At 47.9% G+C, this 23011-nt stretch overlaps 1 protein-coding gene across 3 annotated transcripts in view; it reads right to left on the reverse strand.

Annotated features, from left to right (window-relative positions):
* Vgll4 (vestigial like family member 4) overlaps positions 1–23011 on the reverse strand; it is a 114017-nt gene that overhangs the window by 62122 nt on the left and 28884 nt on the right. The window contains exon 1 of one of the 3 annotated variants that reach the window (XM_021653472.2): positions 93–731. The exons of the other annotated variants lie outside the window; for them this stretch is intronic. Within the exon in view, the coding sequence (XP_021509147.1) occupies positions 93–174 (82 nt within the window). The 5' untranslated portion in view covers positions 175–731. Of the gene's footprint in view, positions 1–92; positions 732–23011 lie in introns of those variants that run through there. 3 annotated transcript variants of the gene reach the window in all.

The raw sequence follows: 23011 nt of genomic DNA on the forward strand, positions 1-23011 counted from the left end.
AAAAGGTTTAGGAGCCCGCAGGCCAGGGGCCCCCTCCAAAGGAGGAGTGGATGTTCCAAAGGCAAAAGAGAGGTACATTCTACAACATCTACCTTCGTAGCACAACACGCCGATGCTGTTGCTCATCTTGTCCAAGTACTGGTAGTTCAACAGGTCCATCTTCATAAACAGCATTTATCTGTCCGGCTGGCAAAGAAAAGCAGTTCTTTGCTTTCACCCCCAAAAAGAAAGTTTCAAAATTCAGTCTTAGCTGAGTAGCTCCAGGCTCTCCTAAAACTTCAGGAAGATAGAGGCCCAGCCTCACAAGATCACAACAAAGTATATATAAAAAGGTGGGCTTTTTTTCTTTTTCTTTTTTTCTTAAAAAAAAAAATCTCACACACACACACAAAAAAAACAGACTCAAACAAAACCCGTCAAGGGCTTATTGGAAAGCAGCTGTCTGATTGTGTCCTCTATTCGGCTTTAAAAAATCATTTCATAAGTCTTCAAAAGCCTGTCTTGGGGGTTTAAAAAGAAAGCAGTAGAAAAGAAAAACACAAAGCACATTTCTTAGGACAAAGGCACTCTCCCTCACAGCCCGCTGCAAGCTGACTGCACTGACATGCTGGCTATGCTTGGTATGACTCGTATGTAAACCAGCTTCCTGTGCTGGTGGAGGGGAGGAGGGGGCCCGGAGCATGCTCACTGGAGCCTCGGCACAGGCTCAGGGCTCTGGGCGCAAGCAGAGTTAGCAGGAAGCAGAAAGAGGAGGGGACAGTGGGGCGCAGGGGGTGAGGAGTTTTTCCTCACAGTTGCCAAGGGCCGCCAGAAGCCAAGGAAGAAAACCCAGAAAGTTTTTGGGTGTTTTGTTTTGCTCTGTTTTGTTTGGGGGTGGGGAGGGAACAGGCTAAGCACAAAGTTTAAAAAAAAAATCTGCCGTGGAAGCAAACTGCAAGGACTTTAACTTTCGGTGACTTCTTCCAGGGGCTGGGAACCCAGGGTTTCCACTGGGGCGTGCTCCGCTCGGTACAAGGTTTCTTTGTAAGACCGCGGTTTTATTGCGTCCAGGGACACAGTGAGTGTTTACACTTTCAAAGTCAATGTTACTTGTAACTAACTTCCTTCCTAAGCCGTGTAGCAGCACAGATGGACAGGGCACCAGAGAAAAAGCTTTCCACAGAAGAGGAAACTGAGGTGCACGTACACGCGAACTAACTAGGTGGCTAGGTGGCTGAAAGCACTCACTGCTTTTGCAGAGTACCGAGTTCAGTACCCAGCACTCACCTGTAGCTCCAATTCAAGGAGACCTGATGCCCTCTTCTGGCCTCCATGGGCACTGCATGCATACGGTTCACAGCTATAACATGATGGCAGAACATCCGCATACATAAAATAAATTTTTAAAGATGTATTTATCATGTCTACAGGGTTCTGCCTGCATGTGTGCCTGAACGCCAGAAGAGGGCACCAGAGCTCATTATAGATGGTTATGAGCCACCAAGTGGTTGCTGGGAACTGAAATCAGGACCTCTGGAAGAGCAGCCAGTGCTCTGAGCCATCTCTCCAGCCCGGTAAAATACTTATTTTGAGTCCAATTGCTTTCCAAAGCCATCTGGGAGGTTGTGACCAATCATGGAAAGTTTCAAAATGTTCCAAGTTCTGAGAAAGGAAAAGAACCTGCCTTAAGTGACTCTTTTGCAGCCTGGCAGTGTGATACAAGCCCATCAGCGACTGAGGCAGAGGGATTGCCACAAGTCTCAACTCAAGGCCTAGCCCAGCTACACCTCCAAAAAAAGACTTCATTGCTTTCACTTATTTTAAGATGAAGATTTTTTTTTTTTTATTTAAGCACATGATTGAAACAATACAGATAGAGGGATATGCACAAAACACTTAGCCACTTTTCCAGGACTCGATGTCAAATACAGCGGTTTACAGGAGGAGACACCAAGCTCAATCCCAGGAAAGAACCAACTCCCCCAAAAGTTGACCTCTGACCTCTATATGCACCATGGCATGCACACACTCACAAATGCTAAATAAATAAACGTGTTTATTATTATTATTTTATTTTGAGGACAGGCTGGGAAGATTGCTCGGTCAGTGATGCATCTGCTCCACAAACTTCGGGACTCACATGAAAAGCCAGGTACAATTCATGTGCTATAATCCCAGCCTTGGGGACCAAGGAGAGAGATTGTGGGGGGGGGGATGGGTGTCACTAAGTCACTAAGCTTACTGCCCCGCAGGCCTGAGCTTCAGGATCACTGCAAAAGCAAAGAGGGACAGAAAATACCTTATGTCATCTTGTGCTGGTTGGTATTGGTGAACATAACATGACCTAGAGTCACCTAGGAAGACGCTGGAGCCACAACCTAGGAATGGCCTCCATCAAACTGGCCTCCAGGCAAGTCGGGGGGGGGCGGTTTTTTGATTAATGATTGATGTGGAAGGGCCCAGCCCACTGTCAGCATTCCCACTCCTAGGGGATGGGGGCTCCTAGGAGCAGGGCCTCCTAGGTTGTATAAGAAGGCAGGCTGAAGCCAGGCACGGTAGTGGTGTAGAGGCAAGTGGACTGCTATGAGTTCAAGGCTAGCCTAGTTGACATAGTGAGTTCCATGACAGCCAGAGCAAATAGTCAGACCGTGCCTCAGAAATAGGAGAAGGGGGAGAGAGGGAAGAGGGGGGTAGGAGGAGGAGGAGGAAGGTGCAGAGGTGGCAGGCTAAATAAGCAAGTCATGAGGAGCAAGCCAGTAAGAACGGTCCTCCATGGCCTCTGCTTCAGCTCCTGCCTCAGGTTCCCTAATCACAGGCTGGGCTGTAAACTGAGATCTACCCTTCCTTCCCTCACTTGAGTCAGTTTGCTCAGTGTTTTAGCAAAGCAGAAAGCACACGTGAACATGCCTCCACACATACATACACACGTGCACCTGCATATACATGTACGCTATCACACACTCACACACACACACATACACACTATAATGTAAAAACATAACACACCCTTGGGCCAGCATGACGGCTCAGGGAGTGAGCATGTGCCATTCAGGCCTGACCAACTGAGTTCAATTCCCAGAACCCATGGGGGACAGAGAGCTGACTCCTAAAAGTTGTCTTCTGACCTCCACACATGCATCATACACACACGAACACACACACACACACAAAGAAGTAATAAATGAACTTTAGAGCATCTCCTGAAGGGGAGCCTCTCCCTCTTCCATGAGCACCGCCTGATCCCACCCTGCAGGTTCTGTCGTTCAGATCAGCTCCTCCACTGGAGCACGCAACGCCTAACACACCCATTCTCAAGCCCGCCCACCTGAAAGGCAGCAGCAGGAGGGGCTGTCCGCTCTCATGAGGAAGTCGGTTCTAAACGGTGGTGGGGTCAACACCATCCTCCTGCCTCAGCTTCCCCAGCAGCCCAGCAGCCCAGCAGCGTGCGCTCCTCACACCCATCTTTTTCTGAGGATCCAACCCTGGTCTTCACACGTCCTCAGCAAGGGCTCACACACCAATTCCCACCTTTGGCTCCATGGCTGCTACGGGAGGCTCCAGAGTTTGAAGGCGAATCAAAGCTGGAGCTGCGGGTGTTGATGGGGCTACCTCCCCGCCTGAAAGAACAGGCAGCCGCCCCGGCACCTGCTAAGTTGTGCCCCCACAACAACTGGGAGGGGGGAACTAAACTGAAACATAGTTACCAAATTCTGTGTGTACGTGTAGGACCACACACTTACATACACAAACTCTATGAGTGGCTGGGTTTTTTGTTTTGTTTTGTTTTGTTTTGTTTTTTGTTTTTTTTCTTCAAAACAGGGCTCACTTTAAAGCCCTGGCCATCCTGGAACTCACTATGTGGACCAGGCTAACCTCACACCCACAGAGATCCACCTGCCTCTGCCCATGTCACTGTGCCCGATCAGCCATGCTCAGCTTGAAATGCTTTCACATGTCTCCACAATTCTCATCAACCCATGCATAAGGAGTATTTTCCTTACGCAGTAGTGAAGGTGAGGGAGAGAGGTCTCCATTTTAAAGCTAAAAGGCAAGGCAATATTCCCTGGGGAGACCACATATGTCACTTTTTAAAATTTATTTTTAATTATGTGTATGTGTTAGACTGTGGGGCTTTGTGTGGGAGTACAGGGGCAGAGGAGGTTGTTGGATCCCCTGGGGCTGGAGTTAGACAGTTAGGAGTTGCCCAGGGTGGGAGCTGGGAACTGAACTCGGATCCTCTGTAAGAACCATGCGTGTTATTAACCCCTGTGCCTCTCCTCAGCCCTTATTTCTCTTACTGGTGGTGTTGGTTTTGTTTTTGTTTTAAGACAGGGTCTCATTTTATAGTAAAGGCTGGCTTGAACTCATGATCCTCCTGCCTCAGCATCGCTGATGCCAACCCAACTGCAGTATTTTTTTAAGTTTAGTAATGAAAGGCAGTAAAAATTCTATGCATTTAATTAGCCATTCAAGAGACCAAGATTGAAGATCTGTCTTAAATAGCAAAGTTGTCAGGGAACTCTAAACATTCAGAACTGCAGACATAAATGTCTATGCGAGTGTGTGCGTGCGTGTGTGAGTGTGTGTGTGTGTGTGTGTGTGCGTGTGTGTGCTCTTGCTATTCCCTGATTGTGTCACATACTAGTATCAGTTGGTATCAGATGACCAAAGTAGACAACTTGTGGAAAAGACGAAAACCAAGCCGCAGCTGCTGTCAGTATGAATCTCACCACAACACACAATAGGCGCTCGACAAATGTTGGTTATGGCTCAGCCTCCTGGTGGACCAGAGATGGTGCAATCGCCACAGAAGCAAGCCCAGGCTAACCACTAAATTGCTCTACCTGCCCAAAGGCTGACTGATGAGTTACACTATGTCAGCCAAATGAACAGGCTGCCTAGGAAAAGCCAGGGGTCTGACAGCATTTTCCAGATACTCATTAGACCCAACTGTCTCTCCTTGAGAGGTCAGAAAGGAGTCTGACGAGAATGTCTGTAAAGCCTCTAGGAACAGACACAACCGTCCTGAGCTATCAGCTCCCTAACCCCCAAACTGCTCTCTCTGAAATTTTATGTAGCTAGACATTTAGACAACGGTTTCTGTCTAAAGGTGGTTTCCCCTCACCATTTATGCAATTAAAATCAGCCTAACCTGATATGTGAACAAGAAACAAACAAACAAACAAACAAAAAGACTTTAGCAAATGAAGAAAATGAGCTCGGCCTCAGCAGAACACTTGGATGTGTGAGCATTCAGGCTTCCGGGCTTCTCCAGAATGCCCACATCCACTGTGTGGAGAAGCGCTCCTCAGCAGACTATGAGCAACCCTCTGAGACACTGCACTGGTCAGGGCACTGTCACCCTTGTCCTGTGTAATCACAGGACAAGGAAACCCTTGTGTGAAGGAAACCATGGGTAGAGGGGTACTGGTTGGTTTCTGTGGTGCCCAGGATGAAACCAGAGCCTCAACCAAGTCACCCACAGCCACAGCGCTACAAAGCGTTTTAAGTTAAAACCTTGTGCCGGGTGGTGGCGGCACACGCCTTTAATTCCAGCACTCCAGAGGTAGAGGCAGGTGGAACTCTGAATCTGAGGACAGCCTGGTCTACAGAGCGAGTTCCAGGATAGCCAGGGCTACACAGAGAAACCCTGTCTCAAAAAACCAAACCAAACCACAACAACACCACCCTTGCATTGATGATAAAGGAAAAAACTTGAAACTGACTTCTTCAGGATACAAAGCTACCTGGTGGGAACTCTCCTCTAGGAACCAAGACCAAGAGAGGACTAAACTGTCCAGGCCACTATACTTGAGATCAATCCTGTACTTAGCTCTAATGCAAGACTCAGAACTTTTATATAGTGCTCCCCTAACAGAGTAGGAATAAAGTCCAATCAGCACCCGGTAGGTCTTCAGACAAGTTGATGGTGACCTACTAAGTGAGTTGGAGTACTTAACAGGTGCACACCTGTTACCCAAAGGGAGGGGAAAGAATCAAATTTCTTTTTACTATGTGTCTCTCTGTACCTGTCAGGCAGGGGTGTAGGAGTTGGGGGGTGTCAGATGACAACTCTCCTTCCACTTTCCTGTGGCCTCTGGAAACTGAACTCCAGTTGGACAGGAGCACCTTTACCTGAGCCATGGAGGAAGGGGTGGAATCAAATTTCAAGTGGTCCCAAGTACCAAAAAGGTAAATGTGAATTATCTATTAAGTTCCTTCTCCCATGCTTTCTTCCAAGGAAAGACCCTAAAATGTCATGCTATTTCTGCAATGTGAACTTGCTCAAACTGACACTTTTAAGTGTATTTTATCAAAAATTTTTCACAGAGTATATCGTTAACTTGTGTCTTAAATTTGGTTCCCTGCAAAAATGATACCAGTTTTAAGTTCGAACATACTCAACTTCCTTAAGATAACACAGGATCACTTTGTGCATTGTTGAGGGGTTTAATGCACATTCTTGTAATTCGGAAAACAAAGTGAAACAGCTCCTCAAACAAGATGTAAAACTTCAATACAACATCTCCCCCTAGGGGCCGATTTCAAATCACACAGGCAATTCAGACACAAAAGCCCCTTGTTTTCACTTAGGCAAGTCACAGAAAATGCCTCTTACCAAATAGCTTCACCTTTATTAAGTGTCATAAAAATACTACGAAGAACCAATTCTATTGGTGTCACATGACTAACAGGACGTGGGCTTTAAGATGAACTCAAGAAATAAGTAAACATAAAGAGTACACATTCAGAATAGCGGCTCCTCTTCTTTTAGCTTTAATTTTTAAATATTTACTAATTTATGAGTTCTCTGTTTTCATGTACACAAGAAGAGGGAATCAGATTCCATTACGGATGGTTGTGAGCCACCATGGGGTTGCTGGGAATTGATCTCAGGACCTCTAGAAGAGCAACCAGTTCTCTTAACCGCTGAATCATCTCTCCAGCCCCTTTGGCTTATTTTTTATTTTACATGTATGGGTATTTTAACCTGCATGTATGTCTGTGCGCCATTTGCATGCAGTACCCATGGAGGTCAAAAGAGGGCGCCAACCCACCAGAACTGGAGTTTAAAAAGTTTTCAGACACAGTGTGGGTGCTGGGAATCAAAGCCCAGCTTCTGCAAACGTAGCTCTCCTCACCACTGAGCCATCTCTACTGCCTCCTGGTGTTTAAAATAATTAGAAAAGGCCAAGTATGGTGGAGCCATTGCCTGTAATCCTAGCATGTGTGACTCTCTGATCCAGGAGGACCACCAGCCCACCATCACCATAATGGATCAGCACTGTGAGAAGGGGATAAATTACTATGGCCACAGAGGTCTCTAGTGAAACAGTCTTTCAGCTGCTGCTTTCCATGCCCAGCAGTGTGAGCGACGGAAAATGATTACTGTCATTTCTGTTTCCACAAGTGTACTGGCCAATTTTACATCATCTTGACACAGGCCAAAGTCATCTAAAAAGGGAGAACCCCAACTAAGAAAATGCCATAGACAAGCCTGTAGAGCATTTTTTAAAAGACTGATGTGGGAGGGTCCAGCCTGTTGTGGTGGAGTCATCCCTGGGCTGGTGGTTCTGGGTTCTATAAGAAGGCAGGCTGAACAAGCCATGGGAAGGAAGCCAGGAAGTAGCGCCCCTCCATGGCCTCTGCATCAGCTCCTGCCTCCAGGTTCCTGTCCTGACTTCCCTCAGTGATGGATTGTTGCCTGGAAGTGAAAGCTGAAATAAACCCTTACCTCCCCAAGTTGCTTTGGTCATGGCGTTTCATCACAACAAAAGTAGCGATGATGATGATGTCCCCTAACTAGGAAGACAAGTGACTTAGGAGTCATAGAATCCTATTCAAGGACCATTCCCCGGAGAAGCACTACTCTGATGTTCACACGGTAACAAATCCTAACCATCCACAGGGATCCTGCAAAGCTGGCCAGAATTAACTTCTGCAGCAGACGGGAAGAAACATTCCCAGCAGCCTGGGTCAAGCTAACATCCCAGAGGGCAGCACATGCCCAAGCTCACTGCCGGTGCTGATGGGAGACCCACCGTCCCTTAACCACCCAGTGGCCTCCGAGCTTCATGATGTAGACGGCACTTCAGAGGCAGCCTCCCTCAGTCATTCTCCCACCTCCAAATTGAAAAACATGTCTGTCAATTTGACAGATCCCCTCTTGTCCCTGTCTTGTTATTAACTGGGGGTGCCACCGGCACGTGCTAGATGAAGCCTGGGGTGCTGTCGAAAATCCACAAAGCACTGGGAAGCAGACACAGACACACACACACACACACACACACACACACACAATCTAGACAAAAATGGTAATTACGCTGCTGCCAAAAAGTCTAAGCAGAATGGTTCCCGAGTTCTCCTCCTTAGACTGTCTGCTGCCCACTATCCCAGAGCTGCCACTTCTCCGAAACTGAGGGCTGTAAGGCAAAGGGCATCTTTCTGTGCATGGAGACGATATTGCATAGCATGAGGGTCTTTGCAAGCAGAGCTTCACCCACCCGAGGGAAGCACCCCGAGTGGGGACCCAGCCCCGTTCCTGTTTTAATCCCCTCAACAGTGTTTTTAGAGTAGAGTAGGATGTTGTAATCCACAACTGCCATCCCAACACATACCAGCCTGAGACAGAGCAGATGCTTTAGGCTAGCCTAGACTACACTGAAACCCTGTTCCTAAAGAGACAAAGGAAGGAGAGGAGGTTTTCCCATGCACGGGAGCCAGTCAGGAGCCCTCCAAGCCATGCACTGTGTGGTCTCCTCCATAGCCAGGCCTGAGGAAGCCCAGCCAGATGAAGTCCGGACTCACAATACATGCCACAGACAGCTTCAAACGCTTCTCCTAGTTCAGTGGTTCTCAACCTTCCTAATGCGGCAACTCTGTAATACAGCCTCTTGGGTGCCGGCCCCAGCCACACAATTATTTTTGTTGTTGCTACTTCACAACTGTGATCTTACCATTGTGATGAATAGTAACGCAAATATCTGTGTTTTCTGATGGTCTTAGGCGACCCCTCCCCGCCACACCCTGAAAGGGTGATGACACACAGGTTGAGAACCAGTGACTTAGTGGGAAGCCCCTGGCTGTAGGCCCAGCCTTACTGGTGCAGTACTCTTCACTCTGGCTAGGGGGCACTGTGAGCCAACCTAAGACGCAACAGCACACCATTCCCAGTCACACTTAAGCCATCAGTATTACTTTACATGGAATGGCACACAGGCAAACACACACACCATCAGCTTGTCTTCTTAAAGTAGGCTAAGTGAGAGGCCCCTGGGGCTGATGCAACACACAAACACACAAACACACACACACACACACATCTATCCTCAGAAGGAGGTCACTCCTAGCCCATTCACACCTCCTGTCTACTTGACATCGCATTCCCCAGAACCTAACCAACAACCTAACCCAGCACCACTAGACAGCTAACAAATATTTTCTAAGAGAATAAACTGGAACGAGGACCTCGAAGTCTAATCTGGGTACAGAGCGAAAGCAGGCGAGGCCACAAGGCCCCAGAGCTACTGTGATTCCGATGATGTGTGAGTTGGAGCCCCGTCTGTACACCATACAGCCCCTGGTGCTTTGAAGAGTTAGAGAGCAGAGATGGTCAGAGGAGAGATCATGGCCCTGTAGTTTATTTTTGCCATAAAAAAAAAGTTTTCCCTTAGGTTCGTAATGTGTAAAGGATGGGAGAATAGTTGAACAGACCTTACAAGGGGTACACCGGAAAGACGAGGTACGTAAGCCACACATGGTTCCAGCCATCCACACCACCTGTGTGGCAGTGGGCTCCTGAAGCTTGAAGTGTATGGATGGCATCAGCACAGCAGGAATGCCGGCAGACAGTGATGTCCTCCTATTACAGGGCCTCCATTGCATCACCCCTGTCAGCTCCTGGGTCCCTGTGTTTCCAAGTCCCACAGTGAGAACATAGCCCTGTAAGGGTCAGACAGCATCCAGCCATGGTGTCCAATTCTCAAGAAGTGGAGGACTTCGCCCCAGGTCTCACATGTGGGGTCAGAAACATTACCTCACTCTCCCCAGCACAGGGAAGCAAGCTTGCTCTTACCTCATAGCCAGCACAAGTCATTTCTCAGCTAAGCAACACATGAGATAGCCTTGGAAATGCACTAGGTACCCCACGACCCCACTCCCCACCCCCGTTGCAAACCACCACCAGTGCTAGGCAAGCACTCCCCCGCTGAGTCACACTCCATAAGCCCCCGAAAACCAACAGCAGCCCATGCTCCAACAGCCCGTCACAATGAGCCATGGCCCTGGCAAGGGAAGCAGAATCTCTTGAAAGTGCACACAGGGTGCAGACACGGAAGACTGAACCTGGAAGGACAAACAGAACATGCTCCTGCAGGCGGGTGCAGGAGGAGGACACAAAGGACGAAGTGGGCAGAACTTATTTTTCATCTCAATGCGCAGCGGCTTCTTAGTACAAAGAGCCCTGGATGTGGTCAGGAAGGATTGGGTTCACAGCCCAGCTCTGACATAAACTCAGCTGCTCGGTCTCTATCAAGTAACTGCCCAGCTCCTGACTGAGCCCTGCCCTCGAATCAAGCAGGGTGTCTAGGGCCGAACCAGAGAATTCGGACCCAGGGCTCTAGCCATCATTGTTCCTGCACAATAGTTTCTTCATGTTCCACAAAAGATGTCAAGTCTGTTAGAGTGATGTGATAGGGCTGCCCTGCCCCACTCCTGCCACTGTTTGAGAACTTCAAACAGAAGCAGCCATAAAAAAAAAGGGGGTGTTGGGGGGAAGAAGCGGGAACAAAGGTCGCAGCTACTGCCCTGTTGCAGAGGCCATTTAACGGCTTTCCTGACACTGGGGTGGAGTTCCAAGACTCAGCTGGCGCTGGCCCCTTAATGGTGACGCAGGCGGAGTGCTCGGAAAGTTTTAAGATTATTGATCTGAAAAGCTGACAAATGCTCAGAACTCACAAGGACCACACGTCTGTCACTTCAACAGACTGCATTAACAGTGGGGTGCACCTCCCGATGGCCGCCTCTCTTCCTTCCTCGAAGCAAGGAGGACAGAGAGGGAAGGACAGACAGCGGCCGAGGGAGGATTGCTTATAACCGACACGGAAGCTGCCATCTCACTTCCCTGGGAGGTTAGCTCAGCAATAATTTACAGTTAACCGCAAGTTCTGTGTTCCTCTGGGGACCACACGGAGAGAGACACACGGGTTACCTGGGATGAACCACTGGCTGCACACTGGTCTGGATGAGGCCAGCCACGGGACAAAGGACCATAACGGACTTTACAAACCCAAGTTTCATAGAAGATCCTATTACTCATGCAGGGCTCTGGCATCTACTCTGTCTGAAATGGTTATTAGCGGCTTCCAGCTACAGGGTACCTGTATAAACATTCCCACCTAAGAAAACAATGGCCCCAACCACAGGGCTTCCAATTCACATTACACCCAAATAAGTGCTTCCTCCCACTCACTCTTCTGTTTTCTCCGTAAAGCCCATGGTAAGTAAGGGAGAAGAGAGAGCTTAGCCTTTGTAGCCAGGCTCAAGGGCATCCCCTCCCAAAACAGTCACCAAGCCACCACGTTTAGACACAGCTGCCACCAAAGCCCTACACAACACTTTCTTGCTTGGCTTTGGAAACACCAAGAAGGGGGACCCCCGTGTCCTCCCAGGGAAGGCTGACACACAAGCGGCCACTTCCCTCCAGTCAGTGGGCCAGGAGGGAAGTCCACATCCTTGGCGTATCTCGGCCACATTCCTGCTCTCAATATCATGACTAATTAAAACAAAAATAAAAACAAGCACTAGCTGCCAGTTTAATACGCCAGGAAGACCACAGAGAACAAGAGCGTAGGGATTCATTCTAGATCTTTCACTTTCCCGTGGCCCAGGAGTCTTCATCAAAGAGAAAGCTCATGCCCTCAGACGGCCCCTCTCACATACACGTTTAGTTAATATTGAACAAGAAAGTGAGCTTGAGCAAGGTGGCCAGTGTACATTTATGAAGTGTGCAGCAGCCTGTTATGTGCATGAAAATATTTTAAAGAGCCAAAAAAAAAAAAAAAAAAATCAGGCAGACGCCTAGCTTTTCTTCTGTTAAACGGAAGAAGGTAGCTGAGTCCCAGCAGCAAGGTCACAGCAGACATACCTGATCCTGCCTGCATGCCTTGGCAACAAGTTCACCCTGTACGGGATCGAGGTACACAGGAAAATCTGAAGTGTACTAAACCTAATGCACAATTTTCGAGTGCCGTGTGCCGATTTTGGTGGCCCCAAGCACGGCAAGCAAGGCATCGCAGAATTAGGACCTGTGCACAGAGACACCACCTCCGCACAGGCTGCAAGTCTAACTCAGCAGAGGGATTCTGCCCAGCTCTGCAAAGAGAAAAAATCCTCCCACCTCAGTGGCCTGAAGCTAATGGGGTCTGGACAGAAATTCAAAGCCTGTGTTGCAAGAGCTACAAATACACACTAAGGCAGGGAAGGGAGAAAGCCCACTTTGTAAAAACAGGGACTTGGGCTTGGATTTCATTAATAAAGTGGCGTCTGCCCAAGGCCTTAGCAGACTTGCAGAGCCGGGCTGAGGAACAAGGTTTTCCAAAGGGAGAACTCGGTCAATGAAGCGCTTGAGTTAATTCATAGCCGTCTCACAAACAACCGGGTGAGCGCTGACTGACCACTTAGCAAGCACTACTGAGAACCCAGGGCTGGTGGTAGACTCATAGACAGCCTGGGCTACATACAGAACTCTTGTATCAGTTAAAAACCACAAGAAGTTAAACAGCCCCCTCAGAGGCTCGGTGCTGGAGGTGGGGAGCATGGATCCTGTGAGGAGGTGGGCTCAGGCGTGCTATCTCCCACCTCCAGCTCTGGAAAATGAAGATGACATCTGGCTGGCCATTCTCCTTCGACGTCACCAGTGTTTTGGTGGCATCTGAAACAACCCGCTGGGACTCTGCTGGGTTTTATTTCCCAGGGAGCAGACTGGGGGGAGGGAGGGGTTTCCCAGATGTGCTGTTTGCCCCAAAGCGCTGTCCACATGGTACTGACAGCAGCAGACCCCCTGAATGCTAAGCTCTCTGCTCTCTATTCGTACCCATTACTCACAGGACACTCTCCTTACTGACCTCAGTGTGTGGTCCTGTAAATAGCCACCCCAGTCTCAAATTCTGAGTTTACCATGCAAGTTTCTGCATGACTCCATCTCAGCTGGGTCCTTCTGTGTAACTGCTCTTGATTTCTTGATTGATTCTAGTTAAAGAGGAGAGTAGGGCTGGGGAGATGACTCAGCAGTTAAGAGCACCTGTTGCTCTTACAGAGGATCTGGATTTGTTTCCTAGCATCCACGTGGCAGTTCACAACTGTCTGTGTGACTCCAGTTCCAGGAGCTCTGACTGCCTCTCCTAACCTCCTCAGACACCAGACACACATGTGGTGCACATACATACATGCAGGCAAAACACTCATAGACATAAAATAAATAAATCTTTTAAAAAAAACTTTTAAAGAGGGGAAAACTTGATCAAAGCACACTAACATGCATGTTTGAAATATCATAATGAAACCTAATCTGTGCAATTATTACATGTTAGCAGAAAAACAGAATGGGCGCTAGATTGAAACTGTGAGCTGAGAAAATAGGTCTGCCTTTTTCTTGTGAAACTACATTTGTTGCCAACCCTCTCTATATTTTTAAGATGTGTTTTTATTTTGTAATTATGTACACAGGGAAGGAGGGCAGAAGCACCGGGTCCCCAGGAGTGAGAGCTACACACAACTGCGAGTCACCGAACATGGCCCTGGGGAACCGAACTCCAGCCTGCCCCTCTTTTAAAAACTGGTGCAAAAATCAAACGTGGTATCTTAGGAAAAACTGCCCAGTACCATGGGCATCGCTGCTGGCTCTGATCCGGTGTGTCCCAGCCATCCTTTCTCCCTGCCCTCTCCATTCCCTCCGGTTAGATTACGCCCCTCTAGGTCTCACTTTCTGGGCCTTCGCTTCTTGCTGCTACAGAAACTGAAATAAATGAAAGGAAGGCAGAAACAGCGGCAGGACCACGTGCAGCGTCATCCAACCAGACAGGCAGGCAAAAACGCACGTCCAAAAGACAGGGCTTGCCTCAGCAGAGGAGCCAGCACCACTGACATGCTAGAGGCCGAGGAATTCTGCCAAGTGCAGCCAGGGCACAGTCATCTTGAGTCATCTTGGCCTCAAATGCCAGTATCTCAACAACACACACACTTTAACACCTTCCTACAAACGATGCGAACCTCTCAATTCAATGTCCTGGATACAACCTTGTGGTGAAGTCTTCCCGTCAGTAGCAATTTCTGGGGATAGCAAGGCCAGTCAGTGGCTAAAATGTTCGCTCTGCAGGCGTGAGAACCCGAGTTCAGATCTCCAGCACCCACAGCAAGAGCAGGCGGGTGCGGTGACCTGTCCATAATCACAATATTAGGAAAGTCTGGCGTCCCCAGGGCAGGCTGACCAGCTAACAGTTGCCAAATCCATGAGACCTAGGCTCAGTAAATAAAGTGGAAATTGATCAAAAAAGATACCCGATTAACATCTGGCCTCCTCACACACATACGCACAGGCACATACTACAACCGTGCATAAAGATGCCATTGCTGCAAACTCCTATTCTTTGAGCTTTGCTGGAACAGAATATTAATCAAATGTTCTCGCCAGTTGTAAGTTCCCATATAAAAATATCTCCAACTACTTAGAAGACAGCCACAAAACAAATACCTTAACAAGGCATCACCACAGCAGAGTAACATCACAGAATAAGCAGCCTTCCTCAGATGTCCTGGCCATGCTTCCCCCAGCCATCATGAGAGGAGTCTGTTACCTAAGTCCAGGGTGACTCATGGTCACTGTGTCCCACACTTTCCAAGCATCACTCAGCTAGAGATGTTTGTATTGATTTTTAATTATTTTTTACTTATTATTACAGTGTATGTATGTGCACATGACATGGGTAGCCATGGGATATGGGACACATGTGGGAAGCTCAGAGGATACACCTCTGTGGAGTCAGTTTTTTCCCTTCCACCTTTAGGTGGGTTTTGGGGGATCGAGAACGCACAGGTGATTTTACTCCCTGAATCATCCCACCAGGCCTGTACCTGTGTTTCTTTACCTTGGTAATAACATCAAGTTAAAACACTCAGACCCGACAAAAGCGGCATTTGCAGCACCACATGGTCTTGATAGTTTACTTGAAGATAAGTAATAGTTCCTTCTATCACATATCTGAGCAGGCTGCCCACAAAGCTCCCTCACAGGAGGGTGCATAAAATGGCCCAAGAGATGAAAACACTTACCCACCTTGGGAAGCTTAAAGCCCCTTGTAAGTCCAGGCACAGGAGATGCAGCGTCCTCTTCTGGCCAGCATGGCATTCATTCACAGACACGCGTATGAATAAAAATAAACGTAATTTTTGGAAAGCTCCTTAAAGCCAGGTGTGGTGACACCTGACTGTGATCCCAGCACAGGGGAGGGGGAGGGGGAAGGATCAAGAGTTCAAGGACACCCCTTACTCTAAGGGGTTATCAAGAAAAACATAACAACCACAGAAATATACTATGTGAAATATTCACGACAGTATTCCTGTGGTCTCTCTTATAGCCCAGGTTGATCTTCCCACTGCCAACTCCTCTCAAATGCTAAGATTACAGGCATGCTCCACAAGACTCTAGGAAAAGCTTAACATCAGGAGGACAAGCTTTAGCACACAAGTAAGTGCCCAAATTTAAGTATCTGTTTATATAGCCAGGGAGACAGCTTTGGGGGTAAAAGCACCTGGAGTGCACGCCAGATGACAGAGGACTCCTGTGAAAAGCAGCATGCAGTAGCATGCATCTGCCATCCCAGCATCCCTGTGGAAAGGTGGGAGGTGGAGACAGGAGAACCGGCCAGAAGCTCACAGGGCCTTGGAACACACAGCCAGGAAGCAGAAGCCAGGGACCCTAACTCAGTGAGGTAGAAGCAGAGAATGGACCCCTGAACACTGTCCTCTGACTTCCACAAGTGCTCTCTCCCACTACATACGCAAAAGAACCCTCAAAACAGAAGTGATTTTAACTCTAATTAAACAGTTACATCAGTTTAAAATGTGCTTCTCCGCTTCTTCTCACAGCTCAGAAGTCTCTCTGCCCTCCCTCCCTCTTTCTAGATTTTTTTCACTGCTTCTTAGTTACCTTTTTTATCAATGACATTTCTTACAAAACCAAGCTCTAAGCATTGCTCGCCAAAATTAAAAATATCCCCACATCCCCGTCTGCTCTAAAAGTCCATATTCAGATCCCAACATGCCTCAACCCTGCTCCACCCCCACCCCACAGCTCTCCTGATGCCATCAGGCACCGCGGCCGCCAGCCCACACCCAGAGGTGAGAAAGTGCTGAGTAGGCAAAACACCACTGGCAGCTGGAAGATTCTAAGCAGCCAACCAGGTTCCATCCTTGTGCACAGCTGCCACCCACCATCAACTGTCAGAGGAGCGTCAGAATCCCAGACTAGATGCTGCTCCAGTCACATCCATCTGCAGCCCCCTCTATATCCATCCTCAGAGTTCACTCAGGAAACAGAATCACCAGGTGCCTGGACTACGGGAGAAAGACTGGGACCATTCTCACATCCCCAAAGAATGATGGATGCGCAGTAAGTACTGGGTGCCTCCGTCCTCAGAGAGTCACACTCCTTCCCAGAATTTCATCCCTCCCCGATGCCTCTCAAGAATCAGACACACCCTGACCACGTGAAACCTCCCCTCTTCCTTAGAAACCTCAAGAAGAAATCATCACCTCTGCCTCATGGCCTGGGCTCTTGTCAGAGCCTCCAGCATATTGTTGTCTGTCTGTCTGCACATGGTGTCAATGACTCACCTGATAAATATCTTACCCAAAAGGATGATTGGCCTATTGCCCCTCCTTGAGCCCCAAATATGAGTCTTTGCAGGAAGGATCGAGGACAGTGTCCGTCCCTTCTACACACAGTTCCTGACCCCTTACTATATTCCTGGATCTGTTCTAGACGCCACAAGACAACAGGAATATCTACTCCCAGAGCTGTGCATTCTAGTATATATAGGAAGCAGAAAAACACACACACACACACACACACACACACACAATAAAATGGGAAAACCTAATTAAACCAGTGGTGGGACACGAGGAAGGTCACTTTAAGAGGGTACATTTGAAGAGAACACATGAAGACGCCTGCACATAAAGCCATACTTTCTGAGCTGTAAAAGGGCAAAGGCCCTGAGGTCCCAGAGAAGATGCTGATCTACGTGGTGGAGAAGCCAGCTTAGGCCAGAGGTCATCAAAGCCCTTCCTGCATAGCCTCGGTGTGGGAGGACCCCTACAGGAAGCTTTCTGAGCAGGAGCCACACAATCTGATTGACATTTCTAAAGAATCTACGTTGAGACCTGAGGGAAAGGGCACAGGGTCCGAAGCCGTGGGGGCATCAAGGAAGCTGCTGCAATCATCCAGGCAAGAGCCGGTTGTATGAAAACAAGGATGCCAGCAATGCGGCCAGTAAAAGGCGGCCAGGTTTGGGACATACACAGAGGCAGACCTAGCATGTTTACCAGTTAGCAGTTTGTAAGACTAGACCTCTGCTAACAACATTGATGAAAAAACTTCAATTAATGTATCTATACCTATGTGTATGAGTGCCTGAATGTATGCACCATGGGTGTGCACCATGGGTGTACAGTGCCCACGGAGGCCAGAAGAGGGCGTCAGACCCCCTGAACCTGCAGTTACAGACAGTTGCGAACAGCCACATGGGTGCTAGGAATTGAACCCGGGTCTTCTGCAAGAGCAGCAAGCCCTCTTAACCGCTGAGCCATCTCTCCAGCCCCACGGGTTAACAGAAATGTTAAATGTGTGCATCTGAGCATCAGCGCTACTCACTGCAAGGAGGGTAGGGAAGCTGAAGCCTGGAAACCTCTGCTATGCTAGGTCACCTTCAGAAACTACAAAAGGGGTTGGACACCTGCCATAGCTGGCCTTGAACTTAAAATCCTCTGGCCTTAGCCTCCCTAGTGTCGGGATAGGCCTGCTCTACCAGGCCCAGCCTCCCCACCCACCTCGACTTCTTTCATTGAGCAACTCTGCATAAGCAACAATGCCCGCAGACAGGAGCACACAGGCAGCTCTACACAGGCAGCTTTACAGACGCGCTCCGGGCCACTGCTGTGTATGTTGGAACGGCATCCTGGAGAGATGTACTCATCACCGTGCACCTTTGACACACTCGGAGCTACTCTGAGCCACTCACCTCCACCAACATCTCTTGTTACAGCCACAAGTATATGGCTGGGGACAGAAGCCATAGAGGGTACCCCTTTCTTTAGCAACAAAGGAAAGATGAGTTTTCCGATACCGTCCCTTAGACTTGCATAACATTATCATGTTTCATCTTCACAGTGCGTCATTTCAATCTGCTTAAAGGTAGAAAGTGACTGTGTGTGCTGTGACAGAATCCTACATACCTCTTATCTGTTTGCTTTATCTTCCCCATTAGGCTGCACAATCGATCAGGCAGGATCATCTTGACTCACCTTTATATAACTTCTGTGTATTGCCAGCATACAGATGCAGCACACAGAAGGGCTACAGTGGAGACTCATGCTGGACAAGGCAGTGGCTCAGTGGTAGGGCATCTGCCTGGCACGCATGATGCCCTCGGTTCCATCCCCAGTGCCAAAGAAACCAATAGAACACAGCAGGGAATACCATGGACGAGTGAGACAACAGAGGGAGACCCAGCATGAAGCCAGAAAAGGAAAATTAACTCTAAAGCTTGACATCACTACTTGCCTGGCATTCAATTCCAGTGCAAACAAAGGTTCCCTGCAAATAGGATTTTTTTTAGCTTGTGTCCTCACCGTACCAATTTCCTACCTTCTGTTTTCTGGTTGGTTAGTGGTTTGTTTTCGTTTTGTTTGTATGTTTTTGACACAGGGTCTCACTATATACCTCTGACTGTCCTATCTAAACAAGGCTGGCTTCAAACTCAGAGACATCCATCCACCTGCTTCTACCTTTCAAGTGCTGGGATTAAAGTTTCCCATTAAACTATAGGAAACTACGTATTTCTTCAAGACAAGAGAGAAAGCAAGACAGAAAAGGAAAGGAAAGGAAAAGAAAGGTATCAAAGAAACTACCCCAGTGTAATTTTCAAATCACTAGAAAGGCAGAAGACAGGGGAACTTTTGTGAGTTCAAGGCCAGCCTGACCTACATAGCGAATTCCAGGCCATCCAGGGCTAGATAGTGAGCATCTCAAAAATATATATATATTATTTTGTTTTAAAGAGAGAATGGACGTGTGTGTGTGTGTGTGTGCTCTCGAACATTTATGTGTTATCTGTAATGGTCTTAAACTCCTGACCTTGAACTCAGTGTTGCAAGGAGCCAATTCCCTCCAGCACCACGTGAGCCCCAGGGATGATACTGGAGTCCTCGGCTCGGCAGAAGCACCACTACCTGCTGAGACATCTTCCTGGCCCAATATAACTTTCCCCCCAGTAAATAGGAAGAGCAAACTCTAACCATAAAAAATACAGTAAATGCACAATCCAACAATGGTCCTTAGTCATTGTCATCAAATAACCTTCTCTGCCCGTCAGTACATGTGTGATTTCACACAACTGCAGCATACTCTGTTTAAACCAGCATCACCACAAGCGCATGAGTCAAGAATTAGTCCATCAGTGCTCCAGTGTCACTAGGTGACAAGAATCTTTCTGCTTCATTAATAACCTTTCGGGACTGCCGCTGGGCTTGTGGGTCACACAGACTGAGCCATCACGGCACGGTGCACAACATGCATTTGTCACTTCACGGCTGTTTCTTTTCAGCTCATCTTCCAGGAGGCCATTTTCTAAACCTCTGCTGTCAACTCAAGAGCAAGCAAGCTGAAACAAACCTCACCCTGCGCAGCCACACTCTGACTCATGTGTGAATGCCTCCTCCTCCTCCTTTCTGGGCGGAACACCTCAAGGGTGGGACCACACGAGGCTCACTCTGGCACCTAGTGCTTGGGATAAGCAGTCATGTGACCAGACGGCTTCTAACCTGCAGCTCATAGATGTTGCCTTTGGTCACAAGCTTTTTGGAAAAATACCTTCTTCCTTCCTTCCTTCCTTCCTTCCTTCCTTCCTTCCTTCCTTCCTTCCTTCCTTCCTTCCTTCCTCTTCCTCCTTCTCCCTCTTCACCTTCTTCCCCTTCCTTCTTTGTTTTTTTGAGACAGGGTTTCTCTGTATAGCCCTGGCTGTCCTAAAACTTGCTCTGTAGACCAGGCTGGCCTCAAACTCAGAGATCCACCTGCCTTTGCCTCCCGAGTGCTGGGATTAAAAGAACATGCCACCACAGCCCACTGACAGTCTTCTTTAAAGTGACAGAAAGTGTCAACTCTGACATGACTCTGCAAAGCCAAACAGAATTCCACTTCAGCAGGTAAAATTTCCATGTTGCTTGTTTGGTTCTGCAGAACCCAGGGCCTTGCCCCCTGCAAAGCAAGATCCTACCACAGATGAACCATGCCAGCCCCAGACCTCATTTCCTTTCTCTCTCCATCTTTCCCAACCTACCACCTCCCATATTTAAGAGAAAGAGACTGCTATATTACCCAGGCTTGCCTTAAAATTCCTGATCTCAAGCAATCCTCCTGCCTCAGCTTCCAAGTAGCCACAATAATGGGTGCAAGCCACAATTCCCAGGTGTATAGCAGTTTCTTTGTATTTAAAATAGACAGGTTTCAAATCCCTCCAGTGTGTAGCATGACTCTATTTCAGAGTGTCTCCAGCTTTGAATGAGGAGGAGCTAGCTCACCTGAGTCATAGAGGCCCCTTCAGAATGTAAGCATGTGGGTACTACTTAATGTGATGTAACTAAGGAGCCAGCATGAAGTGTGTGAACATCCATACCCCAGATAGTTCTTCAATCTCTGTTACATACAAATAATATCATTAATACAACTATTAAACAATAGTACACGCCACTTTTTTTTTTCCTTAAACTAAAGTGGACACAAATAAAACTTCTGTCGACCTCCTGTACCCCTTCCCCACATCCTTGGTAGAAACCACCCGCTGGCAGGAGAATGTGTAAAAGTGTGAATTTGAATTCAAGACAATAAGTGTAATGGGGCCCCAGACCTTAGGACAGCTGACTCCAGGATAGAAGCACCATTCAAGCCATAAGCTAAAACCAAGATCCAGTCCACCAAAGTCCACAGTTCTGGGAAGGTCATTAACCTTGCTTTTTAGCTTATACAGTTCTGCTTCTGGCTAACTGTCCTTGTTAACTAAGTATGTCAACCCAGAACATTGCTTTTGTGCTTAAACGCTTTCTCTGAGAAAGATTCAGGGTTATACTGGGATCCAAATATCCAATGTAGTTGCGGGCTGGCTAATAAAGACTTTCTATTGGCTTAAACCCATGGCCAAGTAGTCCTCTCTGGTGCATACCTCACAACAGTAAGCAGGATCCACCCTGTCCTTGGGCCTCACAAAGATGAGTGAAGTCTGTTGAAACAGAGTCCACCTAGATAAGAGACAGACCTCCGCACGAAAATACCAAAATGCTATCTTGCAAAAGCAGTCAACTGAGAAAGTCAAAAGTCTTTCTCAACATGGTAAAGCCCTGAACTCCTCCAAGTTTCCAGCACATACTACTCACTTGTGGCTCTGGTCAAAATCGGCACTGTCGGTACCCTACGCCTCCAATCACTTCTGAGCACAAAGGTTTAGGGGACCACTGCTGGGAGGCAGTGAACACCCTCGAGGGTGGGTGGGGGGTGTCCCACTCCGAGGGTTCATAAGTTAAACTTCACTTTTGGTTTTGCTTTTTGTTTGTTTGTTTTGTTTTAAATTCAACTGGGCAAATTCCACAAAGCTAGACCCTGGCTCAAAGCCCAAGATCCCAGTCAGGTGCCTCTCAAAAAACGGATTTTCAAAATGCCTAGAATTTTTTTTTTTCAAGAAGAAAGATAGCTGCCTAAAAACCTAGCCAAAACTCTTGATCCCCGCCAACCTGATGATCCCTCTACCCATGGAGCCTTCCTCTTACTTTGGTTCTTTTCCAGCTCTGCAGTGTGCAGCTGTTACTGGGTAGATAGGACCATTCACAATAAAACAGCAAATCCACACATGTCTGTCCTACCAGGACAGGCTTCTCAGCCAAACTCTACTAAGTAAGAGGGAGAACTATCTATCTATCTATCTATCTATCTATCTATCTATCTATCTATCTACCTACCCACCTACCAAGTACCATTAACTTCAGTAGGGCAAAGAAATTCAAGAGGCTGGGTAGGCAGGAGCTCTTGGAAGCATCCCTCCAACCTGTGCTCCATCCCACACAAATCCCACACAGCAGAAGGAAAGAACTAACCCTGATGAGTTGTCTGACTTCTGACCTCCACACACATGTGCAGTGGTATTTGGGCATATGCCTGTACACACACACACACCCACACACACGCACACACACACACACGAAAACAGGTTGGAAAGCTCTTTGGTAGAGCATGTGCTTAGCACACACAAGGCCCTGGGACTGATCCCCAATGTCAAATAAATAAACACGGGGCCGTGGTCAAAAACTGGAGACCACAGGGCATGGTGGTGCACACCTTTAACCCAGCCTTGTGACAAAGACCACAGGTTTGCTCAGCCTGCTTTCATCATACACACCCCAGGGTCATCTGGCACCACCCACAGTAGGCTGGGCCCTCCCACATCAATAACCAATCCAGAAAATGCCACACAGGCTTGCACACAGGCCAATCTTATGGTGGTATTTTCTCCATTAAGATTTCCTTTTCCAAAATATGTCCAGGTTTCAATACATTTGACAAAAACCAACCAATACACTGTAACATCAGGAAGCAGCAAATATTATAAAAAGAAGCCTGGGCCACACCAGCCTCACTGCTGAATCCACCACTGCCCAGTTGCAGCTTAACTGGCCAACTGAACAGCATGCATGCTCCTGCATCTCAATAATG

This window comes from Meriones unguiculatus, chromosome 5 (assembly GCF_030254825.1).
Source record: "Meriones unguiculatus strain TT.TT164.6M chromosome 5, Bangor_MerUng_6.1, whole genome shotgun sequence".
Taxonomy (NCBI): Eukaryota; Metazoa; Chordata; class Mammalia; order Rodentia; family Muridae; genus Meriones; species Meriones unguiculatus.